General features: G+C 38.8%; 1 protein-coding gene across 6 annotated transcripts in view; it reads right to left on the bottom strand.

The window, feature by feature from the left end:
- The window catches only part of ARHGAP6 (Rho GTPase activating protein 6), a 182,552-nt gene that overhangs the window by 35,201 nt on the left and 121,284 nt on the right, over positions 1 to 26,067 (bottom strand). For 5 of the 6 annotated variants that reach the window (XM_042457757.1, XM_042457756.1, XM_042457758.1 and 2 more), the window contains 2 exons: positions 17,900 to 18,059; positions 2,939 to 3,010 (listed from right to left, as the gene is read on the bottom strand). In XM_042457757.1, coding sequence (XP_042313691.1) covers positions 2,939 to 3,010; positions 17,900 to 18,059 — 232 coding nt within the window. Of the gene's footprint in view, positions 1 to 2,938; positions 3,011 to 17,899; positions 18,060 to 24,125; positions 24,308 to 26,067 lie in introns of those variants that run through there. The other variant, XM_042457759.1, reaches the window with a different exon arrangement.

Genomic DNA, 26,067 nt, shown 5'->3' with positions numbered 1-26,067 from the left:
TGAGGTAAGAGTGATCACAAACAGTGGCAAAGTGATATCTCTGGTGAGCAAGGGGAGTGAAATCTCAAATTCCCAAAAGAAACTCAGTGTGACCTGTGAAAAGCTTGAGATAGTCAGCAGCACAGGCTTGTGTTGAAATATCACAATATTCCTATCCTGTGGTAAAACAACTAATTTCTCTAAGATCCAAAAACACATTGCAGAAGCAATCCAATTTGAGACCGCTTTAATTGCCCTGGCTCAGTGCTAGGGAATCCTGGGAATTGTAGTTATTGTGGTACCTTAGCTCTCTGATAGAGAAGGCTAAAAGTCTCACAAAACTACAGTTCTGGGAATTCCTTAGGCAGTTAAGTAAGTGGTCTCAAACTGGATTATTTCTGTAGTCTGTTTTTAGACCTAAGCTAACATAGCCGTTTAATGAAACCCATTGCTTAACAAAGGAGAAGAATTAATGAGCTCGTGGCTGTTTACCTGCATAAAAATCATGTCATAGAAGGACTAATATAACGTATTTTTGAAATCTTGCAACTTTCTCCTTCTTTATTCTGTCTTTCTGCTCACCAGAGATATCACTTTGTCACTGTTTGTGATCACTCTTACCTCAGAATACATTGAATGGTCAGCCAAGACTCGTACATTCTCCTAGGAGCTCTTTGAGTTATACTCCTTCGGGTTCACTTCAGCCATGTGAAGAAATTAAAGTAAGGTCTATACTAACATTACTGATTATCTGGGTAAATTGCCTTTGAAGTTTGATATTGCATCCTTACTACTCCCCAAGAATTAAACCAGTGGCTTAACATAAAACAAGACAGCTGCTAAGCAGTGCTTGCAGGCAAGCAGAATCAGGAAAAAGCTGCTGTGAGAATGCTCACGACACATCTGTGCAAGGACGCCTACATGTGCTGTGCTGCACAGAGCAGAATGTTTGTTTTGGACAAGTTGCCTGGCAATGGAAAGCATTCACTTTATAAAATAAACTTCTGAAATGCTTGTTAAAAGCACAATTGTGCGAGCAGTGAAGAGAACATTTTTTAGCTCACTGTCAAGCATAAAGGCGAAGGAATTGGGGGAGGGGGGGCTCGACTATGAATGTTGTTTGGGACAGCGTGGGCTGACCATGAATCAAGTCACTACAGTGTGCTCAGATCCTCACAGAGAGGAATAATGCTGAGAGGTTTATTTAAGTGGCTGGGCATAATGCACAAAGGAGAGACCCCACAAAGAAAAATGAGGGCATAAACTTGCTTAGAAGGCAATTAGTTTTTCAATCTTCTTCACATACAGCACACTCACAAACCACGCACTAGCAGTTTAACCAAGAGCTTGTTTTCTCCACCAGCCACTCTGGTATTGGTTATCAAGATAAAAGGAATTTAGCCAAGAGAGGTTTAAGCTGGTGGTGGATTCTGAGGGCATAAGAAGAGCCAAATTCTGGACCAGGCCCAAGCTGGCTGTGCACTTTATTGCTGTGTGCCTTCAAATAGTTTCCAACTAAGGCAAACCTATCATGAGGTGTTCTTGGTGAAATCTGTTCAGAGGTGACTTGTCTTTGCCTCCCTCTGAAGCTGAAAGAATGTGACTTGTGCAAGGTCACCCAGTGGATTTCCACGGCCAATGGGTATTCAAACTCCAGAGTCCTGGTCCAGTGCTCAAACCACTACACCACACTGGCCCTGTTGCCTGTGTACTGCATGTATTCAACTTCAAGGCAGATTTTAAATATAATACGGACTGCCAGTATATGCTAACAGGTGAGAAGAAAGACATAGATATTTCAATGGATCCTTTATCTGTCCAAGGGAACTACTTTGCTGACTGTGCCATTTGTCTTCAGAATGTTATAGTGTTGACTTGTAAAACTTTTGTGTCCTTAATGTTCTTGCACTTATCAATTTATTATTAATTGCCTTGGGGTCTCTTTGGAAGGCCATGTAGGAATATATAAATAAAAATAATGTATCAAATAGACTGTGGCAAATACAAATAATTTATGTCATCAAAGCTTGTACACTTGCATTTTCATGACCCATGAAAAAGCATTTTGTTATATAGCCTCTGCATACTGGTGATCTGATGAGAAACTCCGGGCCAGAGAAAGGGGAACACTCTGGCTGCTATGAGAGGTTGCCATTACCTCCCTTGCTTGACACCTCTGCCCCAGTAGTCTTCAAGAAGGAACAGTTGATGGAAGGATATGCAAGGAAACACACACACACACACACACAGAGTGGCTGTCAATGAAGGTGACGTCCCCACTAGGACTGGAAAAGGAGGGATAGCTGGTTAACACTGTGAGACTGTCCTTATTTGGATTGGGACGCTAGTGAATGGAACACTAATCCTTAGTGTGAATGGGAATGGCAAATCAAGAATCAAAGAATCAAAGTTGTGACATGTAAATGTAAAAAAATGTCAGGCAAAATTATGAATTCAAATGATGAAAAAAAATGAAGGGCAAGAAGATACTCTTTGATTGGGACATTATTTAGACTTTTGCCAGTGCTGAATGACACTCTCTGTTTTGATACTTCATTCTTTCAATTTAAAAACTCTCCAGCGGACTTTAAATGCCAAACTATACTAGTGGTCCCAGCCAGCACTAGATTCATATTGTAACAAAGAGGACTTTAGCCATCTATCAAAACAAAACAAAACCCTCAAAACAAACACATATATACAAAACACACACACACCCCTTCCAAACATTTTTCATTGTAATTTTAGCAGACTTCACTTGCTCAGTGAATAGAAAGATGAAATACATTCCAAAACTGAGATTTTTTTAAAAAAAAATCTTATTCATCTGTAAACTAATATAAGTAAATAAATAGGCTTTGTATAATAATACATTGTATGCTATATGTATTTTAATTATGGTTGTATTTTGTAACATATTTTGTACTCAGTTTATACAGAAACATATGTTTTACTGTACCTTTATCTTTGTTTTTTTCCTTTCCAAGGGAATCCAGTTTCTTCCGTAATGATTTCTTCCTCTTTTGTCCATCTAGAAATTAAAAAAACAACAACAATCTTTATGTAGAATAAAAAGAATTAGATGAAAGCTGCATCATGACTAACAGTGGATCAGAACAAGTTGCCTTAAGAATGCAGACATTATAAAACAAAAAGATCACAGGTATGTATATTTATTCTTCTAAATGAGGATATCACTTCTTACATCTGATGAAATGGCCTCTAGTCTACAAGTTGGTGCCCCAAAGATGTTTTCTTTGCTGTGTAAGTATAATAGACCTTCTAAAGTCTCAAAGATGAAAACAGGAGCATATTTCATAAAATCACAGAATTAGAAGAAACCACAAGGGCCATCCAGTCCAACTCCCTGCCATGCAAGATACATAATCAAAGCATTCCTGACAGATTGCCATCCAGCCTCTTTGAAAACCTCCAAAGGAGACTCCAACACACTCCAAAGGATAGTGTTCCACTGTCGGACAGCTCTCACTGTCAGGAAGTTCTTCCTAATATTTAGATGGAATCCCTTTTCCTAAAGCTTGAATCTATTGCCCCATGTCCTAGTATCTGGAGCAGCAGAAAACAAGCTTGCTCCATCCTCATCCTCAGTATGATATGCCTTCAAATATTTAAATATGGTTATCATGTCACCTCTTAACTTTATCTTCCACAGGGTAAACATACCCATCTCCCCAAGTCGTTCCACACAGGACATTGGTTTCCAGATCTTCACCATTTTGGTCACCCTCTTCTGGATTTGTATTACCCTTATCTTCTTATATTAAGGATTGCTGCTTAATTACTGTCAGCACAATTTAATATTGTTTTAAGCTACGTAGCATCTGCTGAATACTGTAATCAATTACCTATGCAGCAACCTATCTTTAAAAGCTGAAAAGTATTTGCGCTTTTAAGCTAAAAGTAGAAAAACATAGTACAATTTATTAACAATTCAACAAAACTTTTGCTAACACATTAAACTGTAAGTTGAGTACTACCTGGCAACTTAATGTTTATGCCTGTGCATTAAAGAAAGAAGCATCCATTCCTCCTACTCAAGAATTTAACTCCAGAGTCAACTATTTCCTTTGGGAGAACTGAACCCTGAAGAATGACAATTCTGGCAATATGTATTAATTAAATTTCATAAAATTTCAAATTGGCAAATACAGTGACACAGATTATCCAGAACTGCTGACCGTCTGTAAAGTTACTCTAAAAAATGAATATAACATCTTGAAGCCTCCCATAACTTAAACGTGGCAGGATGATGATTTGCATTGCAGAGCAGCATCGTATTACTGATCAATTATGAACTGTGTCTGCACAAGTAATTTTTTCGCCAGGACTGGTCATAGTTTTCTTAGCAGCAAGAAACATAATAAAGTCTATCTGACCTTGGGATTTTTCAGCCCTGATTCCTTGCCCCTTGTCCAGATCTGCCCTTTGGTCTACCTGCTGTTCTGAACGCCCAAGTGATTACTGGGGACCACAGCAAAAAATGTGGGTGCCCTTGGTAATCAGGGATACAATTTCAGTCAGAGCTTGTGAGTTACTAGTTATAAGCAGTAAGTTATTTGTTCACTTTCTCAACAATGAATTAAATTATATTAAACAATGTCACCCCTTTTTAATTATATCTTTTTAAATTGTTTTTTTGGGCCCGTTCCGCACGGGCGGAAAGCATGTGCTCGGCATGTACTAGGGTTATGAAAGGGCGTCCCTTCCGGATGCCCTAACCCTAGTACGTGAAGTAGTCCCTAGTACATGACCCCTAGTACGTGAAGTACAAAATGGTGGCACCCTATACACATGGGCACTGCCATCTTGACGTCGCGGACGCTTAGCGTCCACACATCACGCGGTGGAAATGACGCCATGAGTGCGCCACTGGCGCCTTGTGGCATCATTTCTGCACCACAAAAAGAACCTGCTTTTTGTGGGTTCTTTTTGCTGCGTCCAGGAATCGTGTGGTTTGTCTGCTGCGGTTCCCTGACGCAGCAACCACCAGCGCCGGCAGAGCACCCTTTTGGGGCGCTCTGTAAAGCGCCATCGTTACTTTTACAAATGTGTATCCAGTTCTGGGCACCACAATTCAAGCAGGATATTGACAAGCTGGAACATAACTAGAGGAGAATGACTCAAATGGTTAAAAGTCTGGAAACCATGTCTTATGAGAAGTGGCTTAGTTGGGAAGAAGAGTTAGGAAAAACATTCCTGGGACCATTGACTCCAACCTCTCATCCAAGAACTACATAGAGTTACAATATATTACCTAGTATTATAGTATTACAAATAGAGTTATCACTATTAATTTGCATGTTCTTATTTAAATATTAATCACCATGTCAATCAAGTTTTAGAGAAGAGTTGAAGATAGTGAATACACTCCTCTCTCTACAGTATCTTTTAGGAGTAATATTTATTAAGAGGTTTAGGATGTGATCTACAAGCACAATGTGAAACCACACTAATCTGTAGCACAAGAAAGCTATTCTTTATCACTATCATGGGTCAAAATTATTCCTTCAGGAATTAAAGTGAGAGGTCTCAGTGTTATGAACTGGTAAACATGAGAATGTAGAGAGGCATTGACCATTCTATGGCATGTTGACTGCTCAAATAATATTCCATGTGGCATAAATAAAAGATAACAGGAAATGCCAAGAGTTTCAGCCAATAAATTTCACTTAGTTTCCCCAATTTTTATATAAAAATAAGATGTTTAAATGAACTACTGGGAAATTTGGCTAAGCAAGAAACTCATGAATTCATTACTCCTCACACAAAAGGTCACTTGTTCACCAGATCCTAACTTCTCTTTTAAGGAAGACGTACAGTTTTGTTGCCACTGAAAACTTTAAGCAACATGTTCTTTAAATTCCATTGTTTCTACTTCTTATCAGAGGTGTATTCTTCTTTCAAAATATCCAACTGTCAACCATAACTTTCAAAACATACATTTTTTAAGTATATTATTGAAATCTGCACATTTCCATTGTCTTGTTCAAAATATGTCTGGGTATCTGAAAGATAAAGCCACCTGCAACACTTGTGGCAGAGAAGAACTTGACACAAAGCAATTTGGGTAAACTGCATATAAAAACTTTATGGGATCTCACATCTCCATTTTATTTCTCATAACATATTTTAAAAAGGGCTTCAGTTTCAAAATAAGCTCTTGGGAAATTGTTGTAATTTTTAGCAGACTGTGACTACCTAGATTGGTAACCTGTACTTTTCTTAAGTAGGAGATAAAACATCTCATTCTGGAAAACTGCTGACACTAAATAAAGCCTTTGACTTGTATATTGTAACCTTTCAATCTGTGGGGGATATTCATCCAGTTCTGCCTCCTCACAGATGAGAAAAAAAACAATGTTCAAGTCCCATTATAGTGAATGGGTGGCAAGTATGCATAGCCATATCGGTACAGCTGCGTGGGCATACCGCCATTGACAATTATGGGTTGGGCAAATTTCTGGACACTCAATTCTGCAGATGGCTAGCCCACTGATACAGTGGATCCACTATATATATGTAAACATGCCCATTTGATTACAGCAGATAAAAGACTACTTGGTAAAAAAAGATACAAGTAATTTTCCCATGGCAGGCTGGAAGTAGTATCTATTCCCAGATGTAACACACATACTAAATATTTGATTATTGCAGAACATGTTGCTCATGAGAAAAACAAAAATTTAAACAACCAAGTATCTTGCCAAAGTTAAAGACCTTGGCCTGTGATTATCATCAGTTATATTAGAGTTTAACATTACCATAAACAGCAAACTCTGGTAGTAAGTGCTATAGGTCTATGACCAAAAGATGGCTATTGCAAACCAGGAGAAAAGCTGCTGGCCCATTTCTAGGAACAATGCAAAGTGCTGGTTTTGACCTATAAAATACAGTACTGTACAGCTTGGGCCCATGTTATCCGAAGGAGATTATCTCCCTTTATGAGTCCATTAGAGTGCTAAGATCATCCAGCAAGGCCTTTCTCTCTGCCCCACCACCACCATCTCAAGCTTATATGGTGGGAACTGGGGAGAGACCCTTCTCAGTGAATACTCCCAGGCTCTCGAGGGCAGGATGGCTCCATCCCTGCTCTCTGGCAGCAGATAAAAATACTTTTGAGTCATAAGGTCTTACAAACCGATGAGGGTTTGGCTTTTAAATGCTGTGCAATTCAGAAGCTGAATTGTATATAGTTTTTGATACACTTTGATATTTTTAATGGACATTGCTTTTAACTTTTCAATTTGTTTAATTGTTTTTTAAATTTTATATTTACACTTTTAAAATACTTTTGTAATGCTTTTAATTTGTTCTGTTTTAAATTTGTTGTTAGCTGCTTTGACTCCCTACATCAGGAGAAAAGAGGGAAATAAATAAATAAATAAAATCAGCATATTCAGGGAAACCCTAGAAATTACAGAAGCAGAAAGAACAGGTCAGAGTGAATTTCCCAAACAGCTCCATTAAAACTGAGTGTGCTTCATCACAAAGCGGGTAGTTGGGTTGAGAAGTAGAACCAGGGGTGGTGAAAAACAAAAGGTGTGCTCACCCTTTCTCTTTCACCCCCCTCCTGAGCAGGGAGCAATTGCTGCTGTGGCAAAGCTGGGAAGGGCATGCTCGCCTCTTATTCTTTGCTGTGGAGCTGCCATCACAATGAAGCCTGGAGGAGTGTGCTCCCCCTTTTCTTTTGTGGCAGCAGCTTCCTCGTGGGATGGGGGGAGCCACCACCATGGTAAAGCTGAGATGGGCACACTCTCCCTATGCAGCAAGAGGAGAACCCAACCAGGTGTAACCCCTCTTTTGAGATGTTACCTGGTGTGGACTGCACCCCTCCTAATGATGCCACTGCTCCAAGGCATTCTATTGCACTGTCAAGTGGCTCTTACAGGCAAGAAGTTCTTCCAAATTTTTAGTGGAATTTCTTGTCATCTCATTTGAATCCACTGGTTTGTGTTTGTCTCAAGTTCAGCCGTTCATAAAATTGATTCTACAAGCAGTCATTTCTCAAATCCCTTAACAACTGTTTTCTAGCCACTTTTATTTTTTACATATTGGCAGGTGGAGATCAAAACAATTAAGCATCCATTTCACTTGGCACTAAGCCATGATCCCCATACAGACCCTGGTGCAAAAGACATACCCTAACAAAAAAAGCATTTTGATCCTAGGAATTTGTTTCAAGGACCAGAATTGAATGGAGTTGTGTCCTTTTCTATAAAATACGCTCCTGATCACAACTGCTGCTAGGAAGAGAGGGAGTCAGGAATCCTGTACAATCTACAAATAAATCCAACTATATCTTCTACTCATTCCTTCTGCATCTAAAATAAGGTTGGGTCAGCACACCAGGTGTCACACCATTCCCCTTCCCCATACAAAGCAGCACAGGGAAAGGGGGTGGCCTATCCCCAGAGCCATGGCCACTACTCTTCTTCCTGCAGGAGCTCCATGGATAGGCTGTCCAGCATGCAGTAGCTTCTTTGGAGTGTGAGCGTACCCATGCAACCAATGATGAGAGTCTGCAGAGTGACAACATAATCACATGGTGGGGGTTGAGGTTCCTGCCATTTCACTGGGGTGTCCTTCTGTCTTTTCTCCTCATTGGTTGCACAAACAAGCCCACTCACACAGAAGCTGTGGTACACTTGGCAGTCTGTCTATAGAGCTATTACAGATATACACGACTTGTGGCAACTGAGGCTCCGTAGGATGGGCCAGCCCTGCCAATATGGTGTCGGCCTGGCTGGCCTGTGCGAACAATGGTGCACTGCCGTATTGAGTGCATCCTGGTGCATGCAACTGCCATCGTGGTAGATGTGGGGCCAGTTCCAAAGCATAATGTTTCAGACTGGCCCTGGACCTATGTATGGCTAGTGCAGACAGAGCCTAAGTGTTTGTATAAGCTTGGTACTGATTAAAATAATAAGTATTAAAAAGACTTGCTTTTTATGAGAGACTTCATAAATTATGGTCAAAGATGCTGGAAGCCTTTTCTCCCTGCTGTAGCTTTATTTAGTATTTTTATTTTATTTAAAGACAAAATCCTGAGGCTGTAGCTTTCTCAGTTTTGCACAGTTCTCAATCTTTCCAAACAAAACTGAACAAAAGACTACAGAAAGGTTACAAAAGTTTAAATAGTGCATTCTACCAGATCTGAAGACTGTTTTGCATACAAACAAATCATAACCAGATGAAAAAATTTCATATCAAACAAGGAGTGTTTATGTTACTACACTTTGGGAAAAAGTAATAATAATAAAAACAGCTAAAACAAATCCACCCTTAAGACTCCTCCTCTTCCTCACTGTTACTAGCATATTTATTGCTCATGCAGTGAACACTTTCACTGCATTAATCCTGATGAGCACACGGGGGCAGGGGGCAGCTGTGTCCGGATGAACTGGACTCTAACTTTCATCAGCCCGAGGTGACTTGACAATGAACAATGGAAACATAGGCTCTAACATCACCTTTAGGTCCACACCATCTAGCAAAGATTTCATTGGCCTGTTACAGACTGCCAAAATAAAGCTGCTTCGGATCTCTTTGGAGGTATGCTATTTAAATGATGCATGGGTCCTAAGAGTCTGGAGGTCGCACCAAAGCCACACTCCATTCCTAAGCACTGGAGTGCAGCTTTTGGTGCAGCTTCTGGATTCTTAGGACCCATGCATCATTTAAATAAGCATACCTCCAAAGAGACCCGAAGCAGCTTTATTTTGGCAGTCTGTAACAGGCCATAGAATCGTAGAGTTGGAAGAGAGTACAAGAGCCATTCAGTCCAACCCCCTGCCATGCAGGAACTCACAATCAAAATACCCCTGACAGATGGTTATCCAGCCTCTGCTTTTTAAAAATAGAAACAATGCATTTATATAGCCTAAAAATGTTGTTACAAGAGCCATCATGACGTAGCAATTTGTTGGACTAGGTATCTGGGAGACTAAGATCTGAATCCTGTTTAAGCATGAAGACCCACTGCTTTCCACGGGGCAGGCAAGTCTTTCTTGGATAAATCATATTTCATCAACTTAAGACGTGAATGGCCACCGTCCCTTGAATAAATCTTCCCAAGAAAATAGGACTGCCATAAGTCAAAATTGACTTTCATGACAATGTAACTATGGTAGGTTGTTCTTGGACTGAGATGTTTCTCCAATCAATGCCATGGCATCTAATTACCACTTTCTCTATTATGAAACTGTGCATGTCCAAACAACATCCACCCTGGATAGGGACAGTTTTCTGTTTGATACTTTGTCCAGGAAAATTAACTAAACAAAAGAGTATTATAAACAATGAAAAATATTATAATACATTCTCAGGAACTCATTTTCCCTCATTCCAAGGTTGCACACCACCCAGTTCCTTTTATCTATAGCTAGAAACTCTAATCCTTTCCCAGAAATTCAAACTAGATTCTTTTCAAGTGTGTCTGCTCTCAGCTCAGTTGAAAAGGTGTTACTTCTTGTGAACTCTTTCAGTTAAACTAAGAATAAATGCTTTTGTATTTAAACTGTAAGTTTTAAGAAGGGCAAACAGAATCATGGGTAGGTAGGTAAATGGTTATTGGGATCATGTGAAGGAAATTAAGTTCTTTCTTCTGCTGCAAGCCTGAGATTCTTCCTCTGAAGGTAATATTTGTTTTAGGAAAGATCCCTTACTAGCACTCATTTCAGATCCCTGGTTTATGGCAAACTTGGATATCTGCTAAAGTAAAACACCTGTTATCGCCAGTTAGAAACCAATGGGCAGAAATTGCAGACATGCTATCGACCTAACCATTATGAGAACGTAACAAAATATTGACTGTAGTACTTTGGACATATCGTTGGAGGACATAATTCAGTGTAAAACACATTATTGGTCAGCAAAGGTGAAAGCAGTATGAAAAGCAGAAATTCAAAGCCACAGTTTGCAAGACCTGAACAGGGCTATCAATAACAGATTCTCTTAGAGGTATCTCATTAATTGCGTCATTGTAGGTTAAAGCCAATTGATGGCTCATAAAGATAACAACAACACTAAACGTTAGTATAATAAAATAAACTTGCAAATATTAAGAGCTCTTCAACAGCGAAAAAGACAGTCTCAGAACTTGGTAGGCTCTCCTTCACTAGAGAAGGCAGAATAGCTACCATACAGTACCTGTCACAGATTTGTCCTCAATGGCAGGTCCAGCCCTGAGTTTGGAGGCTGGATTAAATCAACAAATTCCTTCCAACTCTGTGGTTCTAAGATGTGTTGGTGGAATCTGATGGTGAGTGAGAGGCTTTCCTTTTAGTTTTTGCATTACTATGCACACTTGAAGATAACTATAGTACAATAAACAGGGACTGTTACATCAGGGACACTTATTAGATTATTTGGCAAAGCTACTCAAATTGATGTGATATCATAAACCCTTAGCAGAAGAAATAATGTTTAGATGGAGCACATAAAATATATTAACTCTCCTGAACGATACAGCCAACAATTATTATTATAAATTAAAATACTAATATTTCTACAACAGGCAAACAGGAAATTCACAAAATCTATCCAAATAAAGAAATAGTAGGCAGAAAATTGAGTATGACACACAGAAAATGATCAATTATATTTTAATATATTTCAGCTGAGAAAAATGACAACATTTCTGAAGCAATAAGTACACTGGCCTTGTTTTTACTGATATATGTAGGTAGGTCATTTACAAAAGCCATCTCTCATCTCCTCTCAAACATGGGAGAAAATTCTAAAATGGTGCTTGCACTGTTTTATGAGAATTTATATTTGACAGACAGACAGGTAGACAGATAAGGCAAATTATGCATGTGTGAGTGTCTACACACCCACATGCACACACACCCTACCTGTTGCCCAATATATTAAACAGTGTAGTTCTACTTGATTACAGTGCTGTTGGCCATCAACTAATTTCAAACTAAAATATGCCTGGGACTCTTCAGCCATTTTGTTTCTGTCATACCGGATCACTTCGTAAACCAAAAGAAACATGGAGGATTTAGGTCTAGGATGTGAAATTGCTTGGTTTATTTTTCTAATCCCACTTCCCTCCAGTATGGAAAAAAGGGAGTATTTATTAGTATGGAAGAGAAACAGACATTTGCGAGCTTTCTCCATTTGATTATGGATAGAGTCTAACAACTAGCTAAATGTCTAACCTAAAAAGAAGAACCAGACTATACTGGTAAGAGCCACTATAACCTATGGATTCCATCAATTTCTCTATGAAATAACCCTGCTGCATAATCTTTACCATAAGAATACAAAACATGCCACATATGGGTCTGCTATAACAGAGCTGTGATTGCACAAGCTCAATGTGTGTCACATCTTAAGGAGGCCATATTTACTAGCAACACAGTGTCACCTCACCTTCTGAATCTATCTCATGCCACCACAAGAAATGAAATAACAGCAGAACTCTTTCTGAAAGCAACTTGAATATTACTTTTTTCATATCGGACTACAAAAAAAGTAGGAAAACTGTACACACTATGATTTGGATAGTGATAATATCATTTAGTCACTACAGTAGTTGGTATTAGACTTAGCTAAGGTTTGCCTGTGGCTATTCTCATCTGAGAAAAACAGGTTTTTTCCAGCTGTTTTCCAGATGAAAAGTGCCACATATGAATATAATCAGACCTTTTAAAAGTTACTTTTTGAACAAGTCCTTGATCATGAAGGATGGCAACTGTTTGGCTGGGTTCTGGTAATAGTAATCTAGAAAAATTAACTTTTCCAGGCTCTGACTATAACACATGGGTTTAATTTGATCTGTGGTTTTGAAAGCTGGTCACCATTTGCTAGGTGATGTTAAAACCAGGGGAATATTCTCCTGACATTTACACTGATGCTTTCTACTTTTGTAGAAAAAATGCAGATACTTTAACAGCATAATTAGTGATTAAGTACAGAGGACAAGGAACTATTTTTAAAAAGTCCAAAATAAAAAAAGTGGTCACCCTCAATGTAGAAGACAAATGGGCAATTAAATACAACAAAGAGCAATGTAAACAAAGCTCTAAAAAGCTACTCTTTGCCAAAATAAACACAAGCAGAAAGCACATTCCCATTAGTATTCATAGCTGAACAGAAACATACTGGGCACAAAACCAAAAACAGTATAATAAAGGTTCTGAATGTTAAATTGTTTTCTGCTCAGTTAAATCACAGTTTACTCAAAGACTGTCCTTTTTATCTACTAGAGGTTCAACATTGGTCACTCAGTCAAAATTAGTCAACAGGCAAGTTAAGTCAAATACAGTGAAGCAAACATCTCACATTTTGAGCATCTTATAGTATGACACAAAAGTAGGAACAAACAAAAGAGAATTAAACACAATATCCCTTCTCATCAGGATGTCTGCATATTTTCAGCTAACACAGGTTATGGACAGCAGTAAATGAAAGCAATCCATGTAGATCAGCCACTTGGTAAATAACACAGAGCAAAAAACCCAGACTGATCAGACTTGTACATACTGTACAATAAGACTGAGGCCTTATTCTGTTGACAGTCACGTCCACAACCCCACTCTAGTGGTGTGGACCTCATAATTCCCCCTGGTTTACAAATCTGTGGGAAAAGAAACAGATGGGACAACCGCTAGGGTGAAAGTGGAACAGTCATGAGATAGGTATGATTGAAGACTAATGGAGACAGTGGCCTGAAACAGATGGGCCAAAAGAAGGAGCTTCTGGCTGCTTCGGGGGGGGGGGGGGGATGTTCATATGACACATGCCCTCAAAGTAGCTTGAAGCTGTTCTGAAGCCGCTGAAAAAAAGGAACAGAAAAAAATCTGCTCCTGGCAGTGGCCAGCCTAGAACCACTTTGAGAGCAGACCAGTCAGTTGTTGCGGTCTGGGGCCGATCATGGCTGGAGCAGCCAGAGGCTGCTCCTTACCACCCTTCTGCTTTGGTCCTTTGATGCATCTAATCAGGCTTCTTAGGGCCAGTTTCAGTTCCTGCAAGCTTGGATAAGACATTTGAAGCAGTTTGGCAAGCACAAGGAATCGTTACCCCTCTTGGCTGAGAAGATCTAGTAGAAGTAAACTAACCAGATGGGTCCAGGAAGTGGTAAACAGAATGAGAAATGTCAGCCCCTTTGAAAGAGGTTTTACTGGACTCTTTCATGAAAACTTCCCTTTGTACTCAGAGGCATGAGCAAACTATTGTCCTCTTACAAATATTCTCTTTGGAGGTGAGGTAACATGCTTATGAATGTGGTGGATGAGCAGCTTTGAAAGATTTGGGATTTTTATTGTTTTGTTTTTAGGAAATAGATTAGGTAAACTCAATTTGATCTCAGGTTGAGTTCAATACCCCAATGACCTGTTCTTGATGAAAGAGTAGATGATAGCTCAGTACACACGGGCAGAAAGCGGTGTGCTGGCAACGATTCTAGGGTTTGGGAGCGCACAGCAACCACATGCTCCTGAACCCTAGCACGTAGCAGCGGCTCCATCTTTATGCAGCACCGTCCACACGGTGCACACATAATGATGTTGTGCATACACTGCATCCAAACAGGGCGGTGTGCGTGTGATGTCACCACGACGCCCCAGGCTGCTAATGGCGCCTTGGCAGAGTCAACAGAAGGAGCTGCATTTTGCAGTTCCTTTTTGGGGTGGATCATTGCTATCCCTGGGCAGTTGCTGTGGCAACGATCCGGGGCAGAAAGGGGTGGAGTCTCGCCACCCCATCCTGCCCATCTGTACCAGGCTGACACTACCCAGATAATCTTCTTGGACTGCTTAGTGCTTTTCAATCCTACTAGATATGGCATGCTATTCTACCAGCTTTGAGGAAGAAGGCACTGTTTTATAGTAATTCTGCCCCTATCTATGGGGTGATTTCAGACAATGGCATTGGTAGACTTCTGTTCAGCCCTATGAGCATAACACTATGGGATATCACACTGTTCCATCCTAAAACTCGCACTGTTTAACATCTATATGAAATCTATGCATGGGTTTGGGGGTTGGGTGCCATGAATAAACTGACAACACTCACCTCCATGTTTCAGTCTACAGGGGTTGTGCCGGTATTGGAGTAGTGCCTGGATACTATAAAGGGCTGGATATGGGATAATGAAGCTTAATCCTACCAAGATGAAGGCTCTGTGGATTGATTGTCCCAAGATCAGGAGTTCCCTCTAATGGAACATTTGCATAGCTTGAGAGAATATTTGGATCAGTCTCTGTTCCTAAAGATCTAGGTGGACTCGCTTGCTTGCAGTGCCTGGGAGTAGTTTCAGCTAGCCCAGCAAATACAAACTTTCTTAAATAGCCTGACCACACTATTAACTTCTTTAGATTACTGCAATGTGTTCTAAGCGATGTTATTCCTGAAGTCAACAAAGAGGATGCAGCAAGTGCAATATGCAGCATCTAGGCCACTGAAATAACATTTGTAAAACCAGCTTTAAAGACCACTGTATGGCTGCCAACATACTTTATGCTTAAATTCAAGATATTACAGGTGGAGTAGCCATTATCCAGAAATCTAAAACACTCTAAAATCCAAAATCCACCTATTGTAGCTGAGAAGACTCTATGTACACAAACTTTGTTTCATGCACAAAATTATTAAAAATACTATGTATAAAAAACTTTCAGGCTATATGTATAAAGTGTACACAAAACATAAATAAATTTCATGTTTAGTCTTGGGTCCCATTTCCAAGATATCTCATTATGTATATGCAAATATTAATAAAAAATAAATCCATAATACAAAACACTCCTGGTCCTGAGCATTTATGTTAAAGGATATGTAACCTGTATTGTGACATCTAAAGCTCTATATAGCCTAGGATCTTTATACCTGAAGGAGTGCTCTCCCTTATACAGAAACCTGCCAAGGCACACTCCTCTGTGTCCCACCAATGAGAGAAACATGGGGGAAAAGGAGAGGGCCTTCTCTGTTATAGCACCATGGCTGTGAAATGTAAAGCTGTAGCTGTTTACCAAAGTCTTCAACATCTAAGGATGTTTGGTTGAACTGGTATAAGTATCTGGTTTTATACTTTAAAAATCTGCTTAAATTGTTTCATATGTTTTAGCTTGTTTTCTATTGCTCTTTACTGTTCTAATTTTTTAAGTTGCTTTTTGTCTGTATGATGTCCCATATAAACTAGGTATCTAAAACAGGGTGGAGGAGGAAGAGGAAAAAGAAGGAGAAGAAGATAACTAATTTTTGATAAATATTTATCACCAGCGAAACTACACAAACTATCCACTTTGAAACCTTGGAACTGGCCATTTTGTATGCATTAAGCTTGAAGTCACATAAGCAGACAATATTGTTATTATTGTTCACATTTTAAAAGCATATTTTTAAAGATTCCAATGACTAGTTCGCTAAGTTAATGGTATGCTTCAGTCAGACCTTGTTGGACTACAACCCCCATCAGTCAGCAGTGCCAGTGGTAATGCATAATGTGATTTGTAGTTTGGCATTGAGTAAGTCACGTGTTCCCATCATTACACTAAATTTTCCCAATACAAAAGTACATTATGAATTGTTTACATCAACATCAACTGCTCACTGAAATATATACTTGTAATATAAATTCATACCAATGGAAAACAGAATAGAGTTATACAAATCTAGGATTGTTCTGGAATTACAATTATCTTCACATGAGGGCGGCACCACAATGATGTCTTATTTATTTATGGGGAGTTCACTCAGTGTGAATTCTCTTCTCCTTCTTAGGTGATACTACCAGCAGCTAAACTTATTCTAATCATGGCTTTGAAAGCAGAAGAGGATCACAAATTCCCTGAAATCTTTATGGCATATAAATTACTCTGACTCATCGTGTGGCTATTTTCTAACCTCTAGAAGAACCCTAAAACAACATTAGTAGATGCTGTGTTTTCCCAAATAAAGCTTACGTTTATAGTTTTTGCTTACAGCTCAATTGATGTAGCCACCTCTTTGCACAAGTTAAATAGACATAAGCTCCAACAATACTGCAGTTCACATAGCATAGAGGCAAGGTGAAGGATAAGCCGGATTGTATATATGCAGAGCCCAGATAGGTCAGGCAGATGGCCCAAACCCCTATCTCCCACTGTGGTTAGCTTCCTAGAAGAAAACTAGTGAAGTAAACAGCCCCATTGTGTTCTGGTAAAATCTTATTTGTGGATTATTCATGGATTCCTGGGATCTTCAACCCTAGGTTCAAAAGGCAAAGGAAGGCAAGGAAGGGAAAATGGTATGATAGCAAATGTCAGACATAAGTCTCAGAATTACTTAAAATAACCATACATGGGCCACATGTGAACCGAAAGTGACACCCCAGTCATTTCCAGACACTTTCCATCTGTTTGTGGGTGACACACCCTCTCTTGAAATACTGTCTGAATTCAAAATCACACTTCCTATAGGCAACTCTTATTTTTCACTCCCAAATTTTGGGGCTTGGAGCTATTTTTTTCTAACTTTTTTTGGGGGGGGGGGGTAGGGTCTAAAAGGTCTATAAGAATCTTTTACACACCTGTTGCCACGACCTCTTTAAAAGCTGCACAACACCAACATGGAGTCTTTGGACATTTACTCCTTCTTCAACAAGGACCCACCTATGAACATTCCATACACAAGTAACTGCTGTAGTTTTCTTTGAACAACCTGTGGACAACTTCTCACACAATAAGTATTCTGATTTTCCATAAGATGTTAAGATCTGAAGGAACAGGATGACCAAGGCAAAAACACTGATGCCAGATAAACTGGAAAAGCATATAGGTAAATAAGGATGGTGACTGACAATCAATTTTAAAAAATCAATAGAAAATAGTAAAAATTAATCCTCTTGATTTATCTTTTTAACGTCAATAGTCTTGTCACTTTACACAGAGGACCTGGTGTTCATCCTTACCTTTGGGAATAGTTATCTGACATCCTAGGTCACAATCTTGTTGCAACTGATAAAAAGCCACTTCCTGTAACCGGGAACGTTCCAATTCTGAAAGACTTTGAACAGGGACAGATTTGAGCCGAACACTGCGGCCTGACATGCTATTCCAAGTGAAGTCACCCTGCAGGAAATCAAATAGGAAAGTATGAAGCATCATATAAATGTCAGTCATTCTGTGAAAATGACATTTCATTATTTCAGAATTAAAATTATAACCCTTCAAAATTTGGTCATAGATATTCTAATTTTACATTAACACAATCAGACTTAACCAGGGAAATTTTTCTTGTTGATTCCAAAGACAGAGATGGGTAATACCTTCATTTCCCACTGGGTGAGGCAACTACCCCTACAATAAATAAATAAGTCCTGAAACATTAGTAAAGCACCTAAATTTGTATGCAGAAGATCCTAGATTTAACACATCTACAGAACAGGCAAGAAATTCCTGCATGAAACCTGAGAGCCACCGCCAACCAATTGTGACAAAAGTGTGCTAGATAGACCAAAAATCTGATTCAGTATGTCAGCTTACAGCTTTTCTGCATGAATGAGAATGAACCTTCTACTCCTACACTCTTTCCAGTAGAGTTCTTTCCAAATGGGCCAAAATGTGCTTGGTGTCAACTACAGCTTCTCATACTGTTGGTACAAACCACAATTAAATCTCACCAAAGTTTTCCCCATTTTGGACAAAATAACGAATTTCAACTGAAAACTGAAGCAGCTGCCTTTTATTCTTTAGGGTCTTGCTGCGGGAGAGAAAGATAAGGATCACAGATGCAATACTAAATGTTGGTTTGGGATTACACTCAACTAACATTTAGTGTTGCATCAGTGACCCTCATCTTTCTCTCCCGCAGCAAGACCCTGAAGAATAAGAGGCAACTGCTTCAGCTGAATTTTGTTATTTTGTCCAAAATGGGAAAAAGTGAGTTCAGACACTGGATCAGGGCATGACCCCCCCCCAATACACAAGCAAAGCATAGTTTAGAAGCATATATCTTTAATATTTTTATCATCAGAAATCCAATAAAAACATGCAGCAGAGGCTGGTGATCCAGCAATGATTATCAAATCAGACATAGCACATGACTTGCACTAAATCTCTTTATGGTTTGCGAATCACCTTAAAAAGTCTACACTGACTATTTGAAATGATGCATTAATCCCAGACCTTCACTACAGACAATGAATTGCAATCTTGGGTTGCAAAATCATTTTTAAAATTATTTCTGATTTTGTTTGACATACAGTATTAATCACAGAGCCCTGTTGCAGGGGATGACTTGCACAGTATGCTCTAGACAATAGTTAGAGACATGTGTAGGCAAACATTTCATTCCAAAACAGAAAAAGTAAATGTTGAAAAAGTTGATCTGTCCATTTGAAACTTCAAGACACAAATAAATGTTAGAATAAAAGTTTCATCAGGACTGCCTTAACTTCCATCTTGAAACGAATATTAACATTATAAAATATAGAGTAAATACCATTACAATAAACCACTCAGCCAAAAATCTGGCATGCACTCTAACCACAATGTGTTTTTGAATGAGAGGTAGAACTATCACGTTTATGCTGTTAAATTCAACACACATGTACTTCATAGAGGAATGTGAAGCCACAAAAATATCTTCAAGCAAATACTACAAAGAAGGAAATATAGAAAATATATATACTGTACATGCATATTTTAGATCACATGACAACACTGTATCTTTAATGAATATCTAGCACACAGATGTGAAATAGTTATACAAGTACCTGTTTACAAAACTAGTGCTGCAGTACTGTACTTACAGGATCAGGGATGTGGGCATTGGCTATATCACAATAACTCCTTGTGAGAATGTGTCACAAACTTTAGAAAGGGATGGGGAAACCTTACTGCTGATGTTTAACTATATTTTAAATTAAGGAAAGGCCCTCCAGATACTGCTGGACTACAATTCCCATCAACTAGGGCTAGCACTGCTAAGTACAAGACAAAGATTACTACTGCTCCTTTTCCAATTAAATGTGCTTGAAAAGTGCTAATAATAATGAAAGCCAGAGAGTTATATTGTTATGCAGAAGCTACCTTAATATATTTTTTCTCCAAGGTCTGAGCTATTTAAATAATATTATTTCTAGGTCACAGTTTATTATGATTGACAAACTCATAGATAAGCATGAGCCCCATTTGCAGACATAGGGTTGTGCAAATGGTCAGCCATCACCACCTGTATTATATATACTGCAACCATCCATGAGTTAGCCTCTCTCAGGTCACTCTAACATTATTGTGATGAAGTTAGTGGAGACTGTATCTGTCAAAATATTTTTGGAAAATGTTATGTTATGAACACTGGGATCTCCTAATCTACTTGAGATGACCAAGAAATGTTTACTTTCAGCTGTCTGCTTTATTTAAAAACTAAAATGTATTTAAAAACCAGACCAAAGCAACTTAAAACTTCAGACTCTTCACTAGGGACATAACCTAGTGAATTAGGCTATGCTAAAGCATTGTATTCATCACATACCAAGGAAAAATATCATTTGTAGATCTTCCCACCTTCATGGGACACAGATCTTCCCTTTGAGAAAACACAGGATGCTGACAGTCCCACAGAATAAACTAAAAATGGGAGGGGAACAAAGGGATTCCTGTAGCACCTTTATTAACAGATTTATTTACTTTAGCATGAGCTTTCCTGGATTAAATTTCACTTCCTGAGATATATTAACATAGTATAATATTCTAGCCTTAAGCATAATGCAGTTATATTACTAAGGAGTGGGATCAGACTGAAATGCAATAAAGGAAAATGGCCACACTGGCCAGAAGCCATCACACACGGTCACTAGAGCACCTGTAAACCTATCCAGAGGTTTCCTGCTCTTGTAGAGGTTATGCAAGATACCAACCTAAAATCTTGAGAAACAATTGTTTATCAGAGTCTGCCAGGAACCTTTTCCAACCTGAGTGCCATGTCTGCCCATGCAGACATTCTTCTTGGAGTTTGTGATGGCACGGTGACTAAAATGTACAGCATTAAAGCAACATTATCCCACCCTCTCACTCTTATCTGCCTCTTCTTTCTCTCATGGTCTCCATTTCTCCTTTATCTCCTTTTTTCTCTCCTCAGTCCAATCCAATTTGTAGCAATTAGACTCAAAATGAAGACCCATATGTGAGGAGAATATTTCTTTTAAGGCTAAACAAAAATCAGATTTTCCACATAAGGTCAAGATCAGATGCAAAAGTCCCATGGCTAGACAAACAAGGTAGACAATCCATAATTAAATAGGCCTTACATAATGATATTAAAAACATAATTCTAATATACACAAGCAATATCTTCAAATAAATTATTTGGTAAAACTGAAGCCCCAGTTACATAATACCACTTCATTTGTAACATATAAAGACATAATGCTCCCTGCATGTGTGGTATTGCTTGTTTTACAGCTGCTGTTTACAACAAACACAATACATACAGGGTTTGCATTAATGATGTAGGGAATATGTAATGCACCATGGAAAGAATTGACAATCTGTGCTAAGTTTGTGAGATAAACATTTCTATCACTTTTCAATCAAATACAAAGCCATTATCAAAGACAAATAGACTACCATATATACTCGTCTATAAGTCGAGAAATTTATGCCCCAAAATTGCCCCTAAAATCTTGGGTAGACTTAAAGAACGGTTAACACAGCAGTAGTGCTTAGAAAGGTCCTATAGCAAGCAAGCTCCACTGAATTCCTTCCTCCTCCAGTCTGTTTGCAAGCCTTTGCTTCCTATGGGGAAAACTCCCCATTGAAAAGCACTTGCCTGGTCCATTTTGCAAGCCTTTGCTTCCTGAGGAAACAACTCTCCATTTAAATCCACTTGCTTCCTAGAGGTCCAGAGAAGGACAGAAGTGGTATTTCCCCCTTTCCATCCTTCCTTATGCCCCCCTAAGTTTTACCCTCGACTTATCAATGAGTCATATCAAAATCCAAGATTTTGACCTTGAAACCTTCCCTCGACTTATACATGAGGCCAACTTATACATGAGTATATACAGTACACACACCTTGATTCAGATTCCATGGCAGAACAAGTGATTTAATTAAAGGGCCTGGCCAAAGTATTAATCCACCCCCCACATGTGACTTTTCCACATTTTTTGAATTAAAGCATGGAACTGAATTGGATTCAATGAATTACATTACCACTTGATGTACAAAAGATACACAACATTGTAAAGATACAGTATTTTCTTACTGTGGCACAAAATTTAAGTATGTCATCACTGTATGTCATCAATTTCTCCACTGCACAGTAACTTAAATAGATTAAGAGTATGGGTTTCCTCAGTGGATTGGAACCTTTATATCTTTAATACACATTTAGTCTAGCCTTCTCTAACCTATTAGCCTCTGGTTGTGTTGAACTACAACTTAGCTGTGCTATGATGGGGATAATGTGAGTTGTGTACAACAGAGCTGGGTTACATTGGTGTGGGGAAAACTGATTTACTTTTACTCTCACTTTCTGCAGACACACTGTATGAAGAGAATATATGAAATGACCCCTCCCCACCTGTTCATCTCAACTTTTGTAAGTTCAGAGGAAAATAAGGATGGAGCTTGTCTACAGCTGTACATTTACAGACCTTTCTACACAAATTTAACATTTCCACATCTTGACAATGAACATTCAGCTCTGTATATGCTCAAGCTACTTTCTAATAAAGAAAATGCAGTAGACAATAGCAGCAGCAGGTACAATGGATCCAACTCCTGCACCTATATTCAATCACTATGTGGGATAGAAGGTAAGATCAGGGCTATAGTCATCTTTGGAAGTAAACTTCCAATATGTTTACTTATAAACTAGCATAAATAGATAAACTTATAAACTTATATCTAGTTTCAAACTTAGCAGTTACTTGCCAAAATCTGCATGCTGCAGTTTACAACATTGTTAAAGCAGTATGATTCATTACTTATGAGGACTGTCTTTCTTCCCCCCGCCCCATGCTAGGGCCTTGACCCCCACTTTAGGAAGTGGTACGGTAGTGATTAGTACAGTCAAGAGGCAATATTTAATCTTGGGTGCTCTGAAATTCAAACAGTTCAAATGCTGTCCTTTAGTTTCATTCTTTGTTTTACGCAGCACATTTATTTTGGACAGAGAAAAGGAAAAAATAGCCCATAAAATTTCCCACTGTTATGAAAAACAGAAACAATTGCTAGAGTTACAAGATACTTTTGAGACTGAGCCAGGAGATGACCAGTCTTTATTTGGGATTGCTATACTTCGCAGAAAGTTGTATAATATGAATATTTAGCTCAGGAATGACCACTTGGTAGGTGGAAGTAACTACTTTCAGACAATGATCTAGCAACTAATTCTGATCTAGTACAGTTCTCTCTCTCTCTCTCTCTCTCTCTCTCTCACCCACACACACACACACACACACACACTATCACCACCACACAGTTTAGACCATTATGTATTTATAAAACCTTAGCTATATTGAAAATTGTACTGTGACTTATTTTCATTTTATAACGTGACAACTTTTGTATATGCATGAAACTATTGACAGACTGTGGACATATTTTGTTTAAAATTCAGCAAAGGTTCCTTAGGTGTCAGAGATTTGGTTCAGGGATCAGCTCTGGCTTGCAGATCATTAATGGACCATTGGTGTTTATTTTTAAAAAGTGGAGGGACTGAATACACGGACTGAATATACACTGTCATAGCATTTGGTGCATTTAACCTTTCATCAAATAAGCTATGTTAACATATCCCATTTCAGAGTCACCACACATTCACTTACAAAGATGATAAAGCATTAGCAAAAACTTCAAAGGACTTTCAAATAAATGCTGTGTTTAGTCATATAATTGACTTTAATTACACATCACTACTGATGATGAAGCTTTTTAGCACCACATGCAAAATCATGAAAACAGAGAAAATAAAGATCTTTGAGAAGTTGCTGTTCATTGGCTTTTAGTTTACTAAGTAGCAGGTAGAATTTTTTTTCTCTTACTAAGCAAGAAATACGTTCTGTATGGAGACACATTATTTTGGTGAGATGATGCTTGCTTAAGGCAAGGAAAAAACCAAACAGAGTAATCTATTTTTCTTAAGCATTGCCACAACAGTGCTCAAAACTTAAACAACTATTTTCTTACCCATTAACCAAATCTGATTTTCCACCGATGTTCTTTGTCGATTTGATAAAACCAAGAATGGAGATGTTTAATCCAGTTTAGAACTCGAGAGAGAGAGAAACATTTTCCTGGAACCACGTAACATTAGTTGTCTTACGAAAAGGCTGCAACTCCTACAGTTCCTTTTGTTGCCAAAGATATTTACCATCATAAATCATAGAAGTCAAAAAGGAATGAAGATGAATCTTTGAACTAGATTACCAAGTTAGCTCAGCAAACTTATTATTGCCAACTGCTATATTAAGTGTACATGTGAGGAAAAACTGGAGTCACAATCTGTTAACTTGCTGCTTATCTGAAGATTGTTTTGAACCAATGCAAGGACAGATTATCTCTCCTTCCTTCCAGAGAAAATCTTCTTCCACATGGCTATACAAATCCAGAACTGCCTTGTAACTGTGCAAAGTTTCCTTATTAGGAACACTCAAAAGAATGCTGCACACATCTGGTAAAATCCATTTGAGTATGGTAAAGATATCTGATGTTCCTCTCTCTCTCTCATACAAGACAATCAGTCCCTTATTTTTAACACTTTCCTGCAGTTACTCTGACCCTAACAAGTTACAACAGCTGCAATATTCTTAAAAACAAAAGTCCCACAGATGTTAACTAAATGTCATATAAAAACAACAAAGCTTTCTTTTTAAAAAACAACAACACACACACTGATTTTGTTCTTAACAATTTATCTGTAAAGGAACACCAAAATGGAATGAGAAAAACATACCTAAAAACAATTCATGTGCAACTAATTTAGGAGATGTTCTAAGATGTTAATTCAAAATTAAAATGGTGTTTACTATTCCCTCCATCTCTTATCCAGGCGCAATACAAGGTGTTGGTTATCACCTACAAAGCCCTACATGGCTCGGGCCCAAGTTACTTAAAGGAACACCTCTCCCTGTATAATCCACCCCGCACTCTGAGAACTTCCGGGGAAAATCTGCTGGAAGCACATCCAACCAGACTGTGTTCAACTTCTCAGAGAACCTTTACTTAAGTGGTTCCTAAACTATGAAACAACCTCCCGGAAGAGATCCGTCTTATTACATCCTTGGAGGGTTTCAAGAGGGCAGTTAAGACGGATCTCTTCTGACAAGCCTATCCACCCAATCTTCTGTAAAGACATAATTTACTCTTCCATTCAGGATCAGAATATTATATCTTATAATTGTTTGACTGTACTGTTTTTAACTGTTTTAATGCTTGAAAATTATTTTTTATTCTTGTATCTTATTGTTATTGTTGGGTTGTAATCCCACCTCGATCCACCTGGGAGAGGAGGTAAAATATAAATATATTATTATCATTATCATTATCATCATCATCATCATCGTCGTCGTCGTCGTCATCATCAGACAGGAATCTTGCACTGACTAGATGTGTAAATTTATCACATTAATGTGGGATATAAATTCAAGAGCTAAACTAACATTTATGTGTGTTCCAACAGTATGAGCTAAGCTCAATGGGCCTTTTGCCTCAGATGCTGCTGCTAAATAACCACAGGAGACCGTGCTGGAGGAAAGGCCACAACTTTATTAAGCAAACCATTGGTAGGGTTGGCACAAAGCATGAGGTCAGGATCTGCGAAATCAAACAACCCCACGTTTGTCTGATTAACCACAACATGGCACCCACCAGGCATTGGGATGACCTAGGGGCTAAGGACCGCATCTCTGCCATGCGTTCACATATTCGCTAAGCCCCTAGTCACCGGGAGGCACTCTCACGTTATGGCCCCCCGCAATGGCCATACGCCTGCCCTATTCGCCCCCGGGTCCCGACTGACTCCCAAACCAGAGCTCCGTAGCCCTGGTACCACACCGTGCAGATCCTGGCCTATGCTGCCACCACAAAGTTGTGACAAAAAACCCAAACCCAAGCGGTGGGTGGGTGGGTG

This window comes from Sceloporus undulatus, chromosome 3 (genome assembly GCF_019175285.1).
Source record: "Sceloporus undulatus isolate JIND9_A2432 ecotype Alabama chromosome 3, SceUnd_v1.1, whole genome shotgun sequence".
Lineage (NCBI taxonomy): Eukaryota > Metazoa > Chordata > Lepidosauria > Squamata > Phrynosomatidae > Sceloporus > Sceloporus undulatus.
The sequence above is the reverse complement of the archived record's forward strand: the minus strand, read 5'-3'. Positions and strand labels throughout refer to the sequence as shown.